Raw genomic sequence first — 21586 nt, 5'->3', positions numbered from 1 at the left:
CAAACTTAAACAAGCGTGTGAATCCCGTGCTTCTCCAGAGCAGAAAGAATCCCTTTTGAGACTCACAAACAAGACAAGCTTTGTAACAGAAAATAAGCTTATACTGAACTTAAATAGATTCGCCTTTGCAGGAAAGCCGGGGACCACTCCTTAGCCCTTTTGTTGCTATCTTGAATTTCCTTGCATCCCTTGGGCTTCTTAATTTGTTGCTTCACGATATTGCTTTTTCACGAGCCTGCAGGATTAACGCATGAGCCTCCTCACCCCATCCTGTGCTTGGAGGGGAGGGTAAAATTCCTGCAGGGCTTCGCTTTTAGGTGAACTATTGTGTGTTTGCACCCAGCAAACCAAGAAACGTCAGCAGCCCACAGCACTTCCATTTGTGCTGATCTCTGCAGTTCTAACTACCCTGCTGTCCTCTCTCCTTGTGCCACCTGGCTGCCTTTCTCCCATTTTCACATGTATGACTTAGAACTGACAACCAAGTGCAGTACACAAATATCAGAAACGAGTACCACAGAAATGGAAAAAGGAAAAGACATAGCCTTTGTCTGAAACAAAAGAGCTGTGCACATTGTCTGGATGTGCTGCAAAGTCTCTGCCTTTACTTTTCCATTTCTTAGTGCAAAGGTCACTGTTGCACTGATTTGTCTAGCACTTTTAAACACAGTAAAATTTCCCTTTGTATATTCCTTCCTGGTTATTTCAATCAACTGAAGTACAACCATGTAAAACTCCTTTTCCTATATAACATGGAGCTGCTAAGACATCTATTTTATAGCACTCATAAAACTGGCACCATCAGTTCTGGCATATTCTTTTTTTCTCTCTGTGATCTGGTCTACATAAATGAAATGGAGATGTTAGCTCCTGGTGATGCTTGGCTCTGTGCTGCAGTGTGTTGACAAGCTGCTTTGGGTGCACAGAAAACCAACTGGAAGGTGAGTGCCAGTGTGAGCAGCATGGCCCTGTCCTGCCTGACCTGCATTTAGTCATGCTAGGGAGCTCTTAACCCCCACGGCCCAAACAAAAGCCATGTTTTTCAGCATGCAGTACTGATAACACACACACGCAAAACAATAAATGGATACTTGAGGATAGAGACCTATGGAAGTTTCTAGTTCTATTTTTACCACTGCCATATCTGTGACATAGGAGTGTTTTACTATGAATGAGGGTTTTGTGACTGTAGCCAAAATAAGGACTGTACAAGCTGACAAGAAACAGAAGAGTACATCCTTACTCCTTTACTGTGGCCATTGTAAACAGCAGTGCTCTTTTACAACAAACATGGTGACAGCAGCTATTTGTTCAGTGAATGAAGGTATGTTGCCTTTAATGACATTATTTTTCCTGGTTTTTAAGGTAGAACTTAATGCTCTCTGAGTACCTGTGAACCCTTCCTGTTGCTCTTTAGAAGGGAATAAGCAGGAACCAGATGGGAGAGCTTTTTTGTAAATTTTAACTGCCTTTTAAAAATAATTGGTGAGAAGCTGTAAATCTTTTCAGTTGAAAAATTAAAAAGTGAAATACTTCAAAAAACACTTCTAGTGGAGAGCCTGTAAGCACTGCCTGTGTTCTCACTGCGTAGGAGATTCACACAACAAGGCAGATTTATGTTTTATTGAAAACCTTGCTACTGCCTTTAGTTCTTTGCCATAACTGGCAGGCACTGAGTACATTTCCATCTTCTTTCTATTTTCAGGAAAAGATGGCACCTCTTCCCACCTGGTGACACCAGCTTCCTTTATCCCACCAGGATCCCTTATGAGGAATCCAGCATATTCAGCAAAGTCAATATTGCCAACCCTGATCTGAAACGCTTTCCTGAGTTTAGGAACGCAACAGCCCACGTGGTTACACTCAGTCCAGGACAGGTACCGTTCCCATATCAGCTTTACATTACTTTAAAAATTCTAGTGAGTTATTGAGCTGGGTAACTAAAAGCTGGGAAATCTCAGATTCCCTCCATTCTGTGCTCAGGTTTGATACGCAGTTCTCTTGGCACAGCAAGTTCCCTTGCACCCAGCAACTTCACAGAGCTATTTGTGCAAAGCCCACAAACGTTTGGACAGTTACTCCACTAAACTGCCCTGTCCCATATAAATTCATACAATCACCTTCAATTTGCTGTAAATTTTTCTTCAACAATACTCTACCCTGTCTCCACTGAAATCAGTACATTGCAGAAAGTGTATTTGATTAACAAGCATGGAGAGCCAGCTAAGGAGCTAATATTTGATAGCTAAGAGTAACCTTCACCAGGGAACGCTGGCCCAACTTGTTGCTTTAATAGTAGAACATTGTAATGATGATACTTGCATTTAAAGCACACACCATTCAGAGGTTTTATGGTGCTTTACAAGGATGTGAGGGTACTACTAACCCTGTTTTATGGACAATGATCAGTTACAGTGCCTGACGTGCAGTCAGCAATGACAGAAGGACTCAGGACTCATAATGCCTAGTCTCACCCTGTAGCTAGTGTTCTCCTTTCTTTAATGAACACTGCCTGTATTTAGAGTGAATTACCCTTTTCATTTGTTCCTTTGTTCATCCTTGTAAAGCACTCCTGTGCATCTCAAACCCTCAAGCTTCTCAAAAGGAATTTTGCAGTGTGCATTGCTCCTAGCCACTGTACTCCTGCCAGATGTTGTCACCTCTTTCACCTCACCAGCTCATCTCCTTCTGTGAGCATTCCCTCACACCTAGCTGGCAAACCTAGCTGCCTTCAGCACTTGGAAGAATGGATTTTCACTAATCCAGATAATTTTGGTGTGACAAACGCTCCTGTGAGCTGGGGAGGGGGCAGATGGGAACTCTATCATCTGCTAACAGTATGTTCTGCTACTGGTACATCTGCAAGTGGAAGGGAATCTGTGACAAACTTGCACTGTTTGCACTACAGCTCCTAGTTGTGCTCCTGAAGCAAAATGATTAGTGTTATCATCTGCACTTCATTAAAGTAACACTATTCAGTAATTTAAAGCACGAAGGACATGTTTTTACTATTGGTAAAAACACCACATCCATTCAGCACTGCATTATCCATGATCCCCAATGTTATTTTAATGTAAAATCTCCTTTGGAACAATCAAGTACAGTAGTAAACCTTTAATATGATCTTAATTTTGATTAGGCTTAAAGCAATTACAAATAAATCTTGCTCAGAAATCTTGAGCCAGCCCAGTAATTCAGGTTCTCTGTATTGCTAAAAGGAGATGCACTTTGGATTTCTGGAAAGAAAGGAAGGCAGGCAGTGACAGAGCAGTGAGGTATCACCTCTTTCTGTTCTGACAGTGCCTTTTGGGTGATGCTGTGACCTCATCCAGCAGTTTATGGGGCAGCTGGCTGGGGACTGCTGCTGGTCAATGAAAAGGACTGACCTAGAAGAGCTCCTTTGTTAAGGAATGAGAGGATCCTAAATAATAACAATCTTTATATGAGTTTTGCAGTTTGTTTCATGTCAAATTAATACAGTTGCTATAAAACTTGCAGCCAGCTTTATTTTGTGGTAGTTTATAGCATCTCCACTCCTTCCCAGACAGTATACAGAATATTTTGGCTTAGATACTGTAACAACATAGGCTTGAAAAGAAATAAAGACAAAGGTGTTCTTAGATATTCAGGAGAGCAACTGCATGTAGAGTGACTGCAGCTTTCAATATCAAAAACTTCATGTGTCTAATGCCACCTTCTGGTCGTTTTCTGCTGCAAGCCATTTCTCTGCACCTATTTAAGACTTTAAAGCAGAATTCCTTTGAGTAACAGTGTACAGTATGTACTTTGGTTGGATACTTGGTACCTTTTCACTACTTTCACTGTACCATTCAGCTTACAACTTTAAGCAGTCAGCTGTGACTTTAGGTTTCATAAGGGTTTATTCTCGACCAGTGGCTGTGGGATGAACTTCCACAACAGTATTAATACAACTTCTGATCATACATTAAAGATTATTTTCAATACAAATGATGATAGTATTTAGATAACTTATTTAAATAGGCAGCTGTACATGACTACATCCACAAAGTTACAAGCTCAAGTACACTATAGGGGCTTCTTGTGAACATTTGGGTAGGTCACCCATGTAATGATTGCAAGCACAGAGACTGGATGGGTTTGCATTCAGACTAATGAATTTTCCCTCAAAGCATGGGTATTTAAAATGTTGATAAATTCCACAATAACCATAGGCTACAGAAACCTCTCACTGGGCTTGGATCCACAGCTACAGCCCTCACTAAATTCTTGTGAACAGCAGCAAGGTTTCCCTTGCCATGCTCCTGCCCAGCAGGCAGAGCACACAACAGCATCAGCACACTTCTGACTTCCTGTCAGTCCTGGGCAAGCACAAATCTTCAGGAGTTGTTTTGCATTTTGTGGTGGTTGCATTTCATAGCCAGGTTTGCAAGTGTTTTGTTTGTTCCCCCTCCCATCATAAACACATGCTCTTTGGCGCTCCCTTTTCTTTATCACTTACCCAAATATCTTTTTTTAATTAGCAGGAATTTCCTGGTATAATATTTCTCTTCAGGGGATGTGCTCTTTTTTTTTGAAGCAATTCCACCTTTGCCCTACCTTTGCACTGTATCAAGTTAATCACATCCATTGAGAATTTAAACCTGTTCTGTTCTCTGTGCTGTACAAGTCTGCAGCATTGCTGCACTTACTCATCCAACTGTTCTCTTGATTATTTTTTCCTCCTCTTAGAGTCTAGAATTTCATTTTTATCTTTTCTGATATTTCTGTCCCACTTTAGCCTCATCTGCTATATTTGCCAATCACTAGCCTAAATATTAGAATTATCTGATTGGTTGCTATTTAGATTGGTATCTTCCCAGCCCACAGAGCTCAATGCACTCTGCAGAAAGCAAGCAAACACTAGATTCTCCCTGAGCTCAGGATGATCCTGTTCTGCTTTTGCACCTTGTCTTTTTCCCCTGGGAAATGTTTGCTGCATTTTTATTTCTAATATATTTCCTATTGCAGTGTGGCTGCAAATGTAGTTAAATCTCTGCCCTACATTCATAACTATGGAAGTCTGCTTTGCTTTGTAAGCAAATGGATATTTGGTGGGTTGTCTTTCTTTTTTCCCCCTCCATCAAGCTGGAAGAATTCCACTCTGCTTCTCTCACTGGTTTATTGTTCTGTCTTTGCTTGTTCAGCTGCTCCTCACAGCTGTATTTTTGTTTTTAATCACTTTTTCCCCATTTCTTCATCTTCCTTAAGCTGTCGCCTCTTTGCATTTTGATAATCTCAATTTTCTTGTTGCCATAAATCTTACAGGAAGGAGCCAGTTGTTTGAAACCAGCACTTACTGTAGGAACTACACCACCTTCTAATGTAGAGCAACACTTTCCAGGCTTCATCATTACAAGCTGTCATTTGGATGGCACCCAGACTCTTTAACAGTGGGTGTAGTGTAAGAATCCCCATTAAAGAGATGAGTCTTTGTTTTTCATATGATATTGCAGTCAAAATATGGGCAAACACTTGCTAACACAATCCGATTGCAGCTAATACAGCTCCACTCCTGATCAAAGGTGTAGGCTTGTGTGATAAAAGCACTACTCTGAAGCTTGTTTGTGTAAAAATAAAAATCAGGGTTTTGCTTCAGACTGCGTATGGTTTCATACACTTTTAGAGAGATGTGGTTAGTGGGCATGGTGAAGGGTTGATGGTTGGACTTGGTGATCTTAGTGGTCTTTTCCAACCTTAATGATTCTGTAAGAATCATCACTGATATTTGTTCAATAACAGCCTTCCATGGACTTATCTCCAACACATTTCTGTATCCTGAGCTCCATATTCATGTATACACTCATACCAAAACAGACAATGCCTGCCAGCCTGCTTATTTTCTACTCAGTCACCCTTTCAGCTCTGACTTCTTAATGCCTCTTTGGGTGGGCTAGCTTTGCAGTGCTCACCTCTGTAGCTAAATCCTGCTTTGGTTGAGGGCACATCTCACAGCATACAAAGTGTTCCAGATAGCCAGGTATCACAGCAGCAACCAGTGGATCACACTGCTTAATTCAGACATAGCTAATTGCTTTTGATGCTTGCAACCACATCTCTAATTAAGCAAAGCATTTCATTTGTTCTACAGCAGGCCTGGTCCGAACCACCAGTGGCACAATTGATTTTCTCCTTTCTCTCAATTCCTTCCTTCTCCATTTTATATGCTCTACTGGATTAAAAGGCAACTTAAACAGTTTTGACCTTTGGGTAGTGTGTGCTTTATTTTTTTTTTTCCTGCTTGACTTAAACTAAAACCTGTGGAGAACACTTCTGCCAGCAGGCCACAACTGTCCTCTAAACATTTGCAGGTCTGGGGCCACAGGCACCATTTCCTTCATAGGCATTTTGTCATTAGCCATGTTTTGGTGTAATAAAGCACAGGGCTCCCTAGCTAGCAGAGCATTCTTCTCAGTAATTTGTGTCTAGCAAGAGAAAAAAATTGGCTGTGATTCAGATACAGATCATTGCTTCAGTTTCCCTATTCTCAAGTATTTTTATCCATCTCTGACCATTTTCTTCCCCTGTCAAAAAACATCTTTTATGCTTTTCTTGATAGCTCTATGTTAATCTAATGTTCAGTAATCTGAAATGCTTGTACTATATCATCAAAACAACATTAATGTCTTTGTACCATAAAAGCCATGGGTTAGAATCAATTTTATGTCACAGCTATCATCCTGATATAGTTGTAAAGCTCTGATCTAAACTAGATTGTCATGATTTCTGGGACACTCTCCTTAAAAGCCTATCTACTGAAAGCGACAAGTTTAATACAGGTAATTATTTACTGGAATTGGAGCTGCACATTGTTAATCACCTAGATTAGCATTAGGATACCCACTTTTGGGGGAAGCCAGCTGGCAGCCCTTCTAAAGCAAGCAGGAAGCCTGCTCTGTTGGAGAGTCTACAAAAGAATACTCGCTTGGCTGAGACTTCCCCCAGAGCCCTGCTCTACAGCTATACCAGCTGCTGTCCCTTAGCACAGCTGGACCTTGCTGATCTAGAGCAGTTCAAAGGTTACTGTCCTGCTTCATGTGGGAAGATTTTGGACCAGAGGTTTTGGACCAGAGGTAGTTCAAGGTCCCGCCCTCTTCTCGTATGAAAGCATTGACAGTAGTGTGGGGGGGATTTAAATCTTGGGGAAGGGCTGTATGGAAGAAATAAAGATCACCTCCCACCACCTACCTCTGTTCTTTGCCTCACCCCACCTCTTCATCCCACACCTCTTCAATTAAAACACCTGAACTTCCTTCTCCCTTCTTCTAGTACCTAACACACTATCTCTGATTTCAGGTCCTGCTTGTTCCCAGGCACTGGTGGCACTATGTGGAATCCATTGACTCCATCACTGTCAGCATAAATTCTTGGATTGAACTGGTATTATTATTATTTTTTAATCTCAGTGCTGCAGTATTTCCATGCACGCATACATTATAAGAAGTCAGAAAGCTGACAAATAATCCTGTCCCAGATCTCATGACCTGATGAGCCAATCTGAATTATTTCAGTGTGCTAAGCTACAATTTACACTGCTTCTTTCATCCTTAGGGACACCATCAAACTTTGCAAACTTGCATATTCTACCAGCATCAATTGCCAGCCTCCACTAAATACAGCTATGCTTTGCCAGTGGCAAATCTGAGTCAAGTATTTTTCCAGAGAAAGCAGGAGGGAGAAATAAATCTCTAACAAAAACAGTGATAAGAATTACCTGGACAGAGGAATGATACCACTTCAGCTGCATTTCATATGAGATCTGTGTGCTGGGTCTTTAGGTTTCAAGGCCAAAGCATTTTGGCCCTTGCCTATCTGGTTCAGCCTTACAGGCTTTGCTGTATTCAGCACTGATGAGGGAAGAGCCTTTGTGGATAGAGCTTTTCCTGAAGAACCTTCAAAAGTTCCAGATTTGAAGCCCCAGTTCAGTACAAGACATATGCAACCTCAGTCAAACAATTAAACATGCTATGTTCCTCACATCTGATTTCTCATGGACTAACCATCACAGGGACTAACAGAGGATGAGGAGCAGCAGCTTCACCTCAAGCACATGCTTACATGCAAAGCTACTTCAGAATTTAAATTAGATCAGTGTGATAGGAAGGGGGTGGCAGAGGATGTTTGAATTTTCACTTCTGATGGTTTCAATTTGCCTAGAGTTGGATTTTTTCATGTATTTAATTAATTTTCTTTTCCCTAGGCTCCAATTTTTTCTCGCTCATGTCACCTAGTATGTATGGGATGGTTCCAGGGATATCACCTCAACGTTACAGCAGGTTTTCTGATTCAAATTGCTCCATCATTAATCCTAGTTTAATATTGAAAAAGGCCCTTTGAAATGGCCTGTGAAAGCTGCCTTGCTAAAATGCTTATTGCAATTTTTTTTTTAATCTTTATTAGACTGGAAATCTTCAGGGAGGTGAACACATGCATTCAGCTGCTGTTCAAAGACTACAGAATACATTTCTCATACGAGCTTCAAACCAAGCCTTCACAAAGCAGAGGCAAACATGGGCGTTCTCCTTGTGGAGAGATTTTCCAGATGAGACTGTGTACTTAGAAAGGACAGCAGGCCCATAGCCCACACTGAGCTTGTACAGTCAGACTGTATCTAGTGCCAGAGAAAGCACCAATATTACTGCACAGCCATTTAAACCTGCCTTCACTTGGCAGCTTTGGAGGTAATTGGGAGTAACTGGCTGTGCGCCCTATGCTCAGAAAGACACTTATGTCAACACACACTTGTGCTCTAAAGCTATGCCTCACAAATAAGTCTAAACTCTGTCGCCTTCCTAGTCATAAAAGCCCCGCTGAGATCCTGTTAGTGACCAACAAGAGTTGAGTGGAGATGACATCATGAGGAGTGTTTGCTGGATTTTGCTCATGAGCAACCTCCACCTCTCCCCCCAGAAAAAAGATATGAGAAGCAGTCAAACTACTGCAGCCTAGGTGAAAGGTCCTTGGAGGTGCTGTCCCTCCAGATGATGGTAGACTGCCCAACACCTAATGGCACAACCCACATAGAATTCTGACACTGATGCTGAGAGACAGCACTGAGAACGTTTCCATTACTAAATCAGGCAATTCTTGCTTGCAGCTGTTACCAGCTGCTTTCATACTGACAGATGTGAATCATGCCAACATTTGTAGTCCTAGCAAAACCATTACTTATACTGGCAGGTCTTTAGAGGAGAACTTGTTTTCAGCTGGATGTGAGCTGCTCAAAGCACTCCATGCTTCCTAACACACACTAATGTGATCAGTACACTCCTGTTATCCATGAGACCAGGATAAATCCCAGGAGTACAACACCATACATATCTTCCACATGTAGATTAAAAAAAAAAAAAAACAATGTTCTGGGGACTTGTTATATAAGACCATTAATAAATACAGAATCCCCAGCTATCCCAAATTCTGCTCCGGGGTCCCCAGATGAATTACTGCCTTCAGCAGTCATAGTAGCAAGATCCATGGATTACTTGACACGTTCCCTGAAGCCACAATTAGGCAGTGCAGGGTTGTCTGTTGACTATGCTACATCTTTCTTCCAAAACCTGTAAGCCTGAGCATCTCAACAAAACTGAATTTATGTATCCACTTGTAGACATCTGTCATTGAAGTCACTGAACTAGATCTTGTTCACAGTCTTATATCCATTGTATGTGAAAACATACAACAAAACAGTTAACTGGGAAAGTTAAAGAGATCTTATTTCTACTATCCTAACTGGACCCAGTGAAATGATGGAGGAAGTGAAGGCCTGAAACAAAATGTTAACTACTATCTTAATATTTAATTTGAGCTGTTATGGGAAATGTATTTTTCCTTCTGCTGATGCTTGAAGCAGCAGCAGTATATTAGCTTCTGTTACTATCACACAATACAGCACTTTGTTAAGTCTTAGCTTCACTTCTGCTCATCTGCAGATGGTTACTGCCCCGCTGTAACATCCTTTAGTCTTAAGTTCTTAAATTAAACTTAATGTGTAGATACATAAAATCTGCTATGTACTTTCACAGTCCTTGTAGTCCTAAGGAGTCCCACAAATGCATATATTAAGTGCCAACATTGCATTGTAATTTCAAACACCAGATTCAATTAACAGAACACTAATACAGGAAAAGATTAAGTACACACTGGAATTCCACCCCCTCCCCAGTCCTTATCTGTAAGAACAGTCACACCAAAGCCTGTGCCATTACACATGTGAGTGCTGTACACATGAATATGGGCTTCAGAAATCTGCAGCCTTTCAGTTACTTTATATACAAAGCATGGCTTTCACACTAAGGCCATCTGGTTTTTGCCACTGTCTTCCTGTAGAGATCTAAGTGCTGACCTGTCTGCAACACTTTGCTCTCTTGAGGCAGGATGCAGATCATGAAGCCCGTGTAGAAGAAGCAATAACTAGGATGCTGGTATGTGCCCTAAAATCAGCAGAAAACACCAGTGATGGAGATCCCTGGCTAAATCCCACAGAGGTAAGCACTTTCCTGCTCTCCTATAACACTGGGAGCATAGAATTACTGACATTTTGCTCAACACTGCATTTCTGCTGCCTGAAAGAAGAACTCCAAATTTCCTCCCCTTGTGTAGGGATAACAATCCACAGAAGGAAATCATGCAACACCAATCTGAAATGCTCCCCCTTCTAACTGAGTGCGTGTTGGGTGTTTTCTTAGGTCCAGGCAACATCTCATGAAATCAATCTTCAGTACCTGAATCAGGCAGTGTCTGCATATTTCAAGTGTCAAAAGGCAAATGCATCAGAGCAGGCACATCCCAGCAGCAGTGGAGCAGAGCAAGTGATGAGAGCCCCATGCAAGAGGAGGAAAAGGCAAGTGAGCTGTGAGCCAGAGGACTGCCAATTACTAAACCATGAGTTCAGCTCTTCAACATTTAAAGCAGAAAAGTTACAGAAAATACCTTTTGGGCCTCATCTCTTTCAAGTTTTACCACAGTCTCAAGATAGAAGCTCAGCGGGTACAGGTGCAGTTGCAAGTGACGATAGAGATCTCCTCCATGAAAATGAAGGAGGACATTTTGGAAAATTACACTGCACCAGGAAGCAATTGGTAATGAGTAATGACTGCAGAACACCTGCAAATCAAATGGATTCAGACAGTAGTCCCAATGCCTTGCAGGCAGCCCTTTCCACCAATGATTTGCTGGACTGCCTGGTTAATCCACATGTCATCAGGTTAGTGGCTCAGCTGCTCTTGGAGAGAACAAGAGTTTAGTGCCAGAGCTCTTTATCATTTTTGAAATAAAGAAATCAAATGGCAGCCTTGTTCAGAGTGCTTTCTTTCAAATACTTTTTAAGATACAAACACAGGTAATGGTTAAGTGGCAGGATGAAGTTGAGCTAAAAGAAGAATTGGTTCATAAGGAATAGGAAGCTGTGAGTAATCAAGAGTTCTTCATCACTGCAAACAGCACACAGTTATAATTCCACCTTGTTTCATTGGTGGAATCTTTAACACCTTGTACAGCTCTCAGCATCTGTGCACCTTAAACACCATCCTTTTTGTGACTTATGTTAACCTGTCAAACCAACTCAGTGGGAGTTGCATCAGCACAACGCTACAAGAATTTAAGCTGTCCTATTGATACAGTTCATGTTTCTTTGTTGGCATTGCTGTGCCAAAAGGATTAGAAATGGCTTGGTCACATCTGCTGCCCTTAGCTCACCAGGCTCTAAGGGAGCAGGCTGTCAGATAAGGCAGCACCATTCAGGTGCATTGGCATATCTCAAACAATATGTGCATCAATGACACCCCACTTCAGAGCCATCATTACACTTGTTTTTTTTTCCTGGCTGACCACAGGAGGAGGGCCCAGAGATCACTGCTGCTCCTGAGACCATGGCCACAAGCATTCCATTTTAATTCAATGAGCAAAAGTAGTCTCACAGTAAAATACATTTTTGTATCTGGAAAATATATATGTGAGGGAGAAAAAACAGTAAGGAGGAGGAAGAGAGCAGCACTACCTTTCCTGTACCTAAGATGTAAGCTTCCTTGGCTTAACTCCCCTACAGCAGAGATGATTTTAATGCATACATGCACCCCAGTCCCTACACTGACCGTTTCCACCCTACGCATTCAGAATGACACCCTGGTAAAGGTTCGCATCATTTCGAAGGTCTCAGCAGGACTCGCCCCCACAGGCAGAGGCTCAGTTACTGACACAGAGGACCTGTCTCAGGGAGGCTGTTACCACAAGGCTGAATTGCATGCTTTCAGAGACATCGCTCACCTCCCTGAACAAATACCCTCTGTCTGGGGAAAGTTGCATTTTATGCCTGTCCAGGTGCAGCCCATGATTTAAGAGCCAGGCTGTGGCCAGAAACCATTAGCAGGGGGGACAAGGAGAAGAGAGCAAGGCTGTTTATGATGCGAGGCAAAAGCACCAGAAGGACTTTATGTCTCAGAGGCATAATATAAAATCACACTCATATACTCAGCACACAGAGGTAGAAAGAGAAATGACCACAAATTTAGCAAGTCACGTATGGCAAATGGCCCACAGGCCAATAAGAGAAATTTATAGCTCTGACTGGATTCACAGGATACTGAATGCCATGATTTCTGACTCTGTTTCTGAATTCACGGCCACTCTGTGGAGAAGCTTGAACAAGTTTCTACATATTCATAGTGTTAAAAATAAATGATTCCTGACCTCTTCAGTGACAGCCCTGCTCGACAGAGAGCAGCAAAACTCAGCCCTCCAGCAGCTGCAAGGAAACTGCTTTGCTCTGCAGTCACCAAGAAAACTTCCTCCCTAGGAAGTAGTCCCTACCCTCTCTCAGCACTGGGAATGGCAACAGCTGAGCAGGTGGTGGCCTACAGCCATCACTGGGGTAGTTACAGAAGTGAAATGCACCTGATCTCTGCTATAGTGAGTAACTGTGCCAACTACCCTTAAAAAAAAAAAGCTGTACTGCAAATCAGAACCTTGGTCTGCCACTAAGCTCCTTGCTGTGTTTGTCAGCTACAGTCATGGATGCTCAGGTGTGTGGTGTAGGAACACTCCCTGGGTGGACATTCCTGACTGGTTGATGGGAAAAGGCCATTGCAAAAAAGGATTTTACCACCCAGTTCAGTTGAACTAGGAAGGAAAAGAAAACCAGTGTCACATTACTCCATGTTCTTTTCTGTTCTCACATCCATTTCAGCTGTGCTGGACTCTGTGGCACTGCTCACCTATTTATAGAGGCAGTGTGCTGGAAAACAGGCTGCTCACTCCCCGTTCAGCATGTGCTGAAGCTCCCCAGCAGAACCCAGTCCTGTGCATCAAGAGCATGAACTTTGCTCCTTCCAGAGCTCTGCTGAAATTGGCCCAGCAAAGAACTTCGATCCTGTGCAATGACCCATGCAAACCACTTCACAAAGGTCTGAAGCAAGCACTGCAAGTGACAAGAACTTTTAAACCCAATTTCTGAGTAGAAGAGGTAGGCCCACATCTGCGATGAAGGTCACAAAAGTGGCTTGCAAAAAAGGTTTTCTTCTCCCTGATGGCTGTACAACTCACACAGAGCCATCTCTGCCCCATTAGCCCCACCTCTGAATTGCTGCAGCATCTAGAGGGTTACATTTCTTCCCCAGGCACTGCCATGCCCCCTCCTCCTGGCCCATGCAAGACACCTGGCAGCAAACCTCACCTTCCCCACTTAACCAGTGCTGGGGCATAGCACATGAATCCACTCCAATTAGCAGCAGCCCTAACAAAGCAGGCTAAAACACCACCATTACAATGAAAAAGGATGTTGTATGAACAGAAAGCAGAACAAGCAGGGTCATAACACAACTCGTTACCATCCCTGGACAAGCAGTCCCATAACTTATATGGAGCTCAATGCCACAAGCAAGTTCTAGCCTGGTTCCCTCAGGAAGGCAATGCATCACCTCTATCCCATCCTGAATTTGCTCAGAGCTTTGAATTCTTTATCCAGAGAGCTTAGGATCATTGCCAAACAACACCTTCTGCTGTACAGCAGTTGCTCATTGAAATGGAGTTCGATTCCTTGTTTGCTGTGGCACAGACTAGAAGCTAAAGCCTCACAAAAGTTTGAAAAGCACCACCAGGATACAGTCCAGTAAAATCAAACCCACCCCAGCTGTTCTAGCAGAGAAAGGAAATGACCAAGCAGGTCCTTCACACCTTTGCCTCATTAGAGAGTTAACAAGTAAAGTAAAGTAATGATAATGCATTTTCTGCATGTGCTGGGAACAGTACATCCTGCCCTACATGGTAAAATCAAAAACTGAAATCAAAAACATCTCACATCCTCCAAAAAGCAATCAGGACCAATTAATGAAGATGTAACTTCCCTGTAACACAGCATTCCCAGCACCAGGGATACAACTAACCAAGTTACCACCACACAGGGTCAGGAAAACTCTGGGCACCAGGCAGGGCTTCTCCCATAAGGAGCACTGCAGCCCCAATCCTCTGCAAACACATACACAAGTTGCTCAAGGGCACAGCAAAAATAAAACAATTCACACTACATACTTTCTGCAGCTCCTTTACCTGATTCACACAAGTACCAATGCAATAAGGGCCAGCCTGGCCTCCACAGATACACAAAGCATAGCAACTCACCGTTGGAAGCAGCAGGACTCAGTGGGTACAGTCGCAGCAGGGCTGCCAGCAGGTCCCCAACACAGCAAGCAGTCGAACAGGCATAAGATCTCACAGAAGGCACACAGAACAGGGGCAGCTACTACACCAGCCACCAGGAGAGCAAGGCACGGTGCACACACACACACACCCCTAATGCTGGAGTGTTCTCCAGGGCTGGGTTTAAATAGGGCCAGCGTGGGCCCGGGTGAGGCCAGCAAAGCCTGAGGGGCTCCGCCCTGCAGCAGGTGGGAGCCATCAGCATGATGAGGTGCAGCAGGTGCTGGCTGCAGGCAGAGGGGAGGGCTGACACTGAGCCTTCTGCAGCCCCCACCTGTGACTCCTGCCTCTGGGGCCAGGGGCTGTCCTGAGAGGGTTTCTGGGTTGTTTTATTCATCCCCACCAATAACGTTTCCTAGCAACTTAAGAAAGGCATGGCCAATCAGTGGCTGATTTCCCAGGGGGCACCTTGGGTCTCCTCGCACTCCGTGGCTGAAGACCACCAGCACTTGAAATATTTGATTTAACTCAAATCACCTGGAAATATTGGCCTTAAAAATGTGGATAAGCTGCTGGGTCAGAAAAGCAGTATGTGCTAATGGAGGCACAGACCTCTCCAAGCCAGTCGGTAGTTTAACAATTACCCAATATAGTAACACAGATAAAGGTTCTGTGGACAAAGGTGAGATCACTCACGTTAATTAAAGCACCTGAGCTCCTGCTGCAATAGTGGATGTAAGCTGGGGTGTTATACAGTAATGGTTGAACAGCCACCACTTTGATGCAATTAAGGAAGAAGCAGGGAATTGAGTGCTTCCAGAGAGAGCTGGGATGTACTGCTGGCTCCCTGAGTGGCCATAGGGGAAAGCAGGCACTAAGTGACATGCTGCTGATGGGCTCCCACGCTTCTATGACTCATCTCTTGCCTCACTGGAAATGCCCATGGCTTCCCCATGCTCAAGCCTTGTGGTACTCATCCCTCTGCCTTCCTCTCTGGTTTTATTTGAGGGATGTGATTTGCTGCCCAAACTCTGCACACTAAAAGGGGGGGACCCCAAGCTGCCAGTGCCATCCACCCCTGCTCTGCACAGCACAGATAATAACATGCACAGCACACGCTGAGGTGGCTCCTTCAACAGCTTTCCTTTTTCTTCTCGTGCCACAGCAAGTCTTTTATTCTTGCAGCTACAGAAAATCGATGCCTCTTTTCAGTTTAAAGTCCTGGCTTGAAACTTTCAGTGCCTTAAATCAACCTCCTGTGACTGAAAGGCCATCAGAGCCCTTCCCAATGCAGGGAGGCAGCGGGCAGCACTCAGCCCTGTGCCCAGCAGCCCAGTGCTAACCCTGAGCAATACCCCAGCCTCAACCTGGTGCACCTTTACATGGAAATGGGCACGTTTCCCAGCAGCTGGGAGAGGAGCAGGAAGCTGGAGGCCTGAGCAGCCCTTCAGCCCTCAGGAGTGGGTTTCAACAACTGCAGGAGCAACGCCGATGATTTCCACTGATGAAAATGCAGTCTTCTAAATGGTTTCTCAAACAATTAATAGAGAAGTCAAATAGCCCGAATGAATGATAACGTTTTAAAGTAATTATTTGCTGCAAATGAACACAAATGATTTCAATATATAAAGCATTAGCTGCAGCAGCTGGGAGATTCATCATGATTTGAGGTGTGCTCAACGCTGGGGCCCTGCCTCAAGTCTTTCTGCAGCCGTAAATCCTCATTTTTTTCCCTCCACCATAAATGCTGCGTGGATTTTCCTTCCAAGCTCACAGCAAGATTTTCCTTTTGTCCCCCAACTCCTTTGCCTCCTGCAGTCACAATGGAGGACATCTCCATACAGGACAAGGCCTGGCTGTGTGGCTCAGCTGCCCTAAGGACTCTTCCTTTGCTGGGGAAGCAGTTTGGGCACTTTGATGAGGAGATGCAGTGGGGACATCTCTCCAAGCCCTGCCTGTGTTCTCGCAGCCTCTCTCAAATTGCAAGGACCCCAAATCACATCACCAAACCTTGAATCAATCACAGGGACAGATATTTTGTGAGCATAATGCAGTCTCTTCCATTTAATTTGATCACGGCCTAATTGTATTACACTCCCTGGCACCTCTCTATTTGGATGGAAGGAGCATGCTTCCCAGCTTTTATTTTCATCCTTCCAGGCAGCCAAAACTGGGTAATGCAATCAGCTGAGACAGAAAGTTTGCTTCGATTGATGAGAGAGCAAAGTTCTAGGGAAGGGAGAGGACAGAGCAGCTGGGATGTAGGCTGCTGGTGATAACCAGGGATGCCCAGGGCTAAGAGTGCTGGTTCTTGTCACTTGCAATTTCCCAGGCCAACCTGGAGGGCTGGAGATGTCTCAGGTGCTCACAGTGTTGGTTTTGCCACCTCCTCCCTGAGCCTAGTTTAAGGTCCCACATCTGAAGGCACTGCAGACAGCAAGCGATGATGGGGATGGGAAAAAGCTTTGTCTGTGCTGTGGCCTGCCTACGCTCATACCATCACAAGTGAGCTCCCAGAGTACTCTGCCAAACTGCATTTGAAACAACAAGACCCAAAACAGCAGCTATCAGGAGGAAGTTCTTTCCTTTTCTTACTTATTCTTCAGAGCTGAGTTTTTAGCCCAAGGAGCCCCATGGCAGTCTTGGAGCAGACCCTACGAAACCTGCTCTGCAGAAAACAGGAGTTCAGAAATAATGGGAAGCTTTTATCCACAGCAAAACCTTTGCCATAAAACTTCATAAAGTGCATTTCTTCTACAGTGGGTCCCCCGGGGCCTAAAAAATAAATATCTGAGGATTCATGCAGTAGTAAAAGTCGATAAAAGTCTTTGAAGCAAATGGGCTATTGAGGAATTAGGTGTGGGAACGAATGGATGGATTCCTCTACAAATCTCTTCACAGAGGTGCGCTGACATAATGAAGACACAGTAGGTGCATTAGGAAAAAACCCCATTTTAATAACGGCTGTACCTTACGGTTCTCCTAAAGCGACGGTTTGCCGGATGGGAAATCCACTCCGTGTTTTTCAGCGGGCGAAGAGATAGAAGGAGCCAGCACGGCCCAGACCACGAGGTGGTGCCAGGAGGATGGAGGATGCATCCAGGGCTGCTGTCCGTGACCCTGAGTCCATACCCATGCCCAGTGTCCCTGGGTGAGCGTCCCCATGTCCCCATGATAGACGTTGCTCTCAGCTTTCACTGTCATCAGTTTCACTTTTCCAAGGAAATGCCAGGCCTCTATAAACCCCTGCTGCTGACTGCAGAGATCTGGGAAGGGTTTTGGCTGAGCAAGCACTTCCATTGCAAATCTAAATATTTATGCTACAGCTGTGTAAACAGTCAAAACTCAAAGGGTTTTTATTTTTAACCTCCTTGATTTCCAGCAGGGGATTGGGATGGATGCATTGTGCAAAGTCGGGCATCTTCTTCTGTCATTTATTGCACGTTGCTGCCAATGCACTCAGTCTCCTCTCTGGAGGAGTTTCACTATAATTATTTATATGGCAAATCCAGATGGAGAGGAACCAGATGATTGTTACTTTATGTCATGTTGTCTATCCGGACGCTGAATGTCCGTCTGCTCGAATGCAGCAGCTCAAAATTACACCACATTAAGAACTAAAAATAAAGCAGGCTGTCTTTAAAACATGGTGCTCAGGAGGGAGAGAAGAAATTCCCTGCACACTGCAGAAGGACACGTCAGCAACCTCAGCACGGCCCTGCAGCCTCCACTAACCCATATGTGATGCACGAGCTGTGCACATCAGGGAGCTTTGCTCCTCAGGGCTGCGAGAAAGCCAGTGGCAGTGGGATGCTGCAACACAAGTGTGATGTTCAATGGGAACAGCACTAATAAAGTCATGGGCATTCAGTGACCCCGCAAGGAGCAAAGGCACTCGCACACCAGCAGCACAGCCCTCCAAGAGCCTGCTCTGAGGAGACACTGCACTCCATTTCCCTGAGGAAAATCAATGCTTGTTTACATTACTATCCTCCAATCCCTATTTTAAAGTAATTCATGGCATAGCCAAAGCTATTAATTTTATTAAACTGTTATTAGTGGGCAGATATTATTCCGCTCCATTGATCCTAAGTTGATGCAATTACCAGCTGGGAATCAAGCACCATATGTCTGGAAGTTTCAGCTCTGTTTGTAACCTGAAGCTGTACAGGGCAACTGTACCAAGCCAGATGCTGGTGGTGGGAATCAGGGAGCTGCTGATTTCCAGGTGGATCCAAAACAAGCAAGGAACTGCCCACGTTTTATAACTTAAACCTTTTTAACGAGGAGGCATTGCTATTAGCCTGGATCTGAGCCATGCACCAACGGAGAAATGCGTGCTCAGGTATTCACCTCCAGTCTCCTGGGTCATGTAGTCCATAGAAAGCTCATCACTGTGGATTACCAGCTAACTCAAGCACCTGCTGCTGTGAGCAGGGAGTTTCTCACATGAAGCTACAGGTTGTTCTCTCTGCACAGTAAAGGCACCAGCTGTCAGGGAAGGACCATGTCTGGCAATTTTTGCTCTGTGTGCAGAGGACAGATCTCACATAGAGGCCTCAGGTCACATTTTAAAGCACTCCATGTTCCTGGGCAAAAAATAGAGTTTGTTCAATCAAAACCTGGTACTCAAGGAACGGCATCAAACGAAGAAAAGTTCCTGCGCTATTATCTTGCAGTGTTAAAGATGGATAGATGGGTGGGTTGGTGGGTGGATGGAGAGATGGATGGAGACTGTAAACAGAGGAGGTATGAGCCAGCCCACCAGGATGCAGCATTCATAGATGACACACAAAGCTGGAATTGAAGGAGGACCAAGGCAACTGCTGAAGGCCTTGGCAGTGCAAACAGAAGGATATCAGCCGCCAGGAGGCCTGGCTCTTTGGAGCACATAATGCTGGAGAGGGAGACCAGGGGGATGCCAGTACCAGCAGCCTGCTCCTGTCTCAGAGGAGATGAAGGTTTGGGTGATTTTGGAGCTCAGACAGCTGCTGGTTCCTGCTGATGGCTGGTGCTGCAGAAGGAGCAGCTGATTTATGGGCCCAGCTGCACTCAGCTAAAATGCTTGTTCATTATGAACCATCAGCCTTGCCTCCCATGCAAAACAAATAAACAGAGAAAAGAAAGTACATGCTCTTCTCCACAACCAAGAGGTTTTTTGGCAGCGTAAAGCCCTGCAGGGTGTTTGTGCAGTGCTGCAGCATGTTGAGCAGTGCCACAGGGCCCAGCTCATTACCCTATGGCCACAACATGGGAGCAGAGACTGGCATGCCAGATGCAGCCTCTGAGGCTGGCTGCACGAAGACAGCACTGGGAGGGTCCCCTGATGCCTGTTGCCATGCTTGGAGACACAGCAAGGCATAAGCATCCTCCCTTGGATGTTGTGGTATGGAGGAGAGGGCACAGGGACTCCCCAAAGCCAGTATTTCATTAGCAAAGTTGGTTGCGAGGTGGTGTCAAAATAGGAGTTCAGATTTGTGAGTGTTTTTGTTCTTGGAAGGGTGTTTTTCAACCATTTAAATGGTTGAGGGATTTATTTTTTACCCTTTTGGAGGCCAGGGTTGAAGCTGTCTGATCCTGGGTGCCAGCAGCAGGAGCACCACGATGTTTCCTAGAGAGGTCTCAGTCTTCCATAGTTTTGGGCGCAGATCAAGCCTGCAAACAGCTCTCTGCAGGCAGAGCAGGGGTACATTAGAGGTACTGTAGCCCTGTGCATGTCCCTGGTGCTTGGCACCCTTTCCTGGGTATACAGCATGTAGGAGCCCCTGCCTGTTAAAGGGTTTGGCTCATCAGCAGGTCAGGATCTGTTTTATTTTATCTGCTCTCCAAAAAAAAACTACACAGACACAGATCTAACACAGCTGATGGAAAACATCTTCCTCTTTATCCACCCTGATAGCCGCAGCCCTCTATCAAGTCTGAAGACTAAGTTTTCCAGTCGTAATTTTTCTGCCTTGGGGTTTCATCTCCCTCCAATACACGTTCTCTGATTCTACTTTGAACATTTTGCCAGCAGGTTTTCAGCCATCCTTACACATTAGTTGTGGGGCTGGACATGTATTCAGTTGAAGACAAATATTTGACCAGCACCTGATGGGCTGTTTTGCTGTTTTTCTTCACATCCTGGAAGGCTGAAGAGAAAACCACCAGCAAAGGAAGGTGGTGGCTGCAGGGACTCAGGAAAGGGGGTACCCCCCTCACTATGGGCACGTCGAAGCAGATGTGACATGTGATAGATTTGGGGCACTTCACGCTGAGCTTGATGCATTGCTTTTGGAACCAAATTCATCACCTCTTCCGTCACACTCCATATACTGAATCAGAGTCACCACCTACTGAATTAAAAACTTCACATGCGGTTCACGTCCTACCATAAATCAGGCCAAAATGGAATTAAATGCATTGTATGCTAAGAACTCATTAATCAGCCCATAAATTAAACATGGCACGAGCCTCTTGGAGTGGCTGTGCCCAGATATAGCCTCAAGGTTCCCTGGGGAGCAGATGCTGCTGAAGTCACAGGGCCTCACCGTTCATCTTGGTACATTTGTCCGTGCTGGGATGTGCAGTGCACCAGGTCCAGGACCCACTCAAAACCTGGGCACCCAGCCCCAGGCTTCCTTCTAGACCCCCTAAACACAGCATCCTTGAGCAGCCTTCTAAACCCCCTAAACACAGCAGGGCTGCTGGTTCCCAGACACTCCTCTTGCAGTGTTGAGCACCTGCAGCTCTACACAACGCTGTCAGATACCTTCTTGGATCCAATCCATGCTATTTCCTTTTATTTTCCTATTCATTTGGTCCTCTCAAAATCTGTTCAGGAGCAATTAGAGCCTGTCAGCTAGAAGCTGATGCAACTTTTATTTAATTAGCCCGACAGCCAATAAAGATGCCATTCATCAATATCCCATGGAAGGTGTGGCTGGCAGCAAGGGTGAAA

The 21586-nt window shown here is 44.6% G+C and overlaps 1 protein-coding gene across 2 annotated transcripts in view; it reads left to right on the top strand.

Annotated features, from left to right (window-relative positions):
• The window catches only part of HSPBAP1 (HSPB1 associated protein 1), a 32226-nt gene extending 20926 nt beyond the window's left edge, over window positions 1-11300 (top strand). For both annotated transcript variants that reach the window (XM_065751184.1, XM_065751183.1), the window contains exons 5-8: window positions 1706-1877; window positions 7315-7398; window positions 10392-10502; window positions 10704-11300. In XM_065751184.1, the coding sequence (XP_065607256.1) occupies window positions 1706-1877; window positions 7315-7398; window positions 10392-10502; window positions 10704-11261 (925 nt within the window). In that variant the 3' untranslated portion in view covers window positions 11262-11300. The remainder of the gene's footprint in view (window positions 1-1705; window positions 1878-7314; window positions 7399-10391; window positions 10503-10703) is intronic.
• The last annotated feature ends 10286 nt before the right edge of the window (window positions 11301-21586 follow it).

Source organism: Cyrtonyx montezumae, unplaced genomic scaffold (assembly GCF_038088225.1).
Source record: "Cyrtonyx montezumae isolate F1298 unplaced genomic scaffold, pur_monq_1.0 scaffold_7, whole genome shotgun sequence".
Classification (NCBI taxonomy): Eukaryota; Metazoa; Chordata; class Aves; order Galliformes; family Odontophoridae; genus Cyrtonyx; species Cyrtonyx montezumae.
Note: the sequence above shows the minus strand (reverse complement) of the source record. Positions and strands in the feature narration are given on the sequence as shown.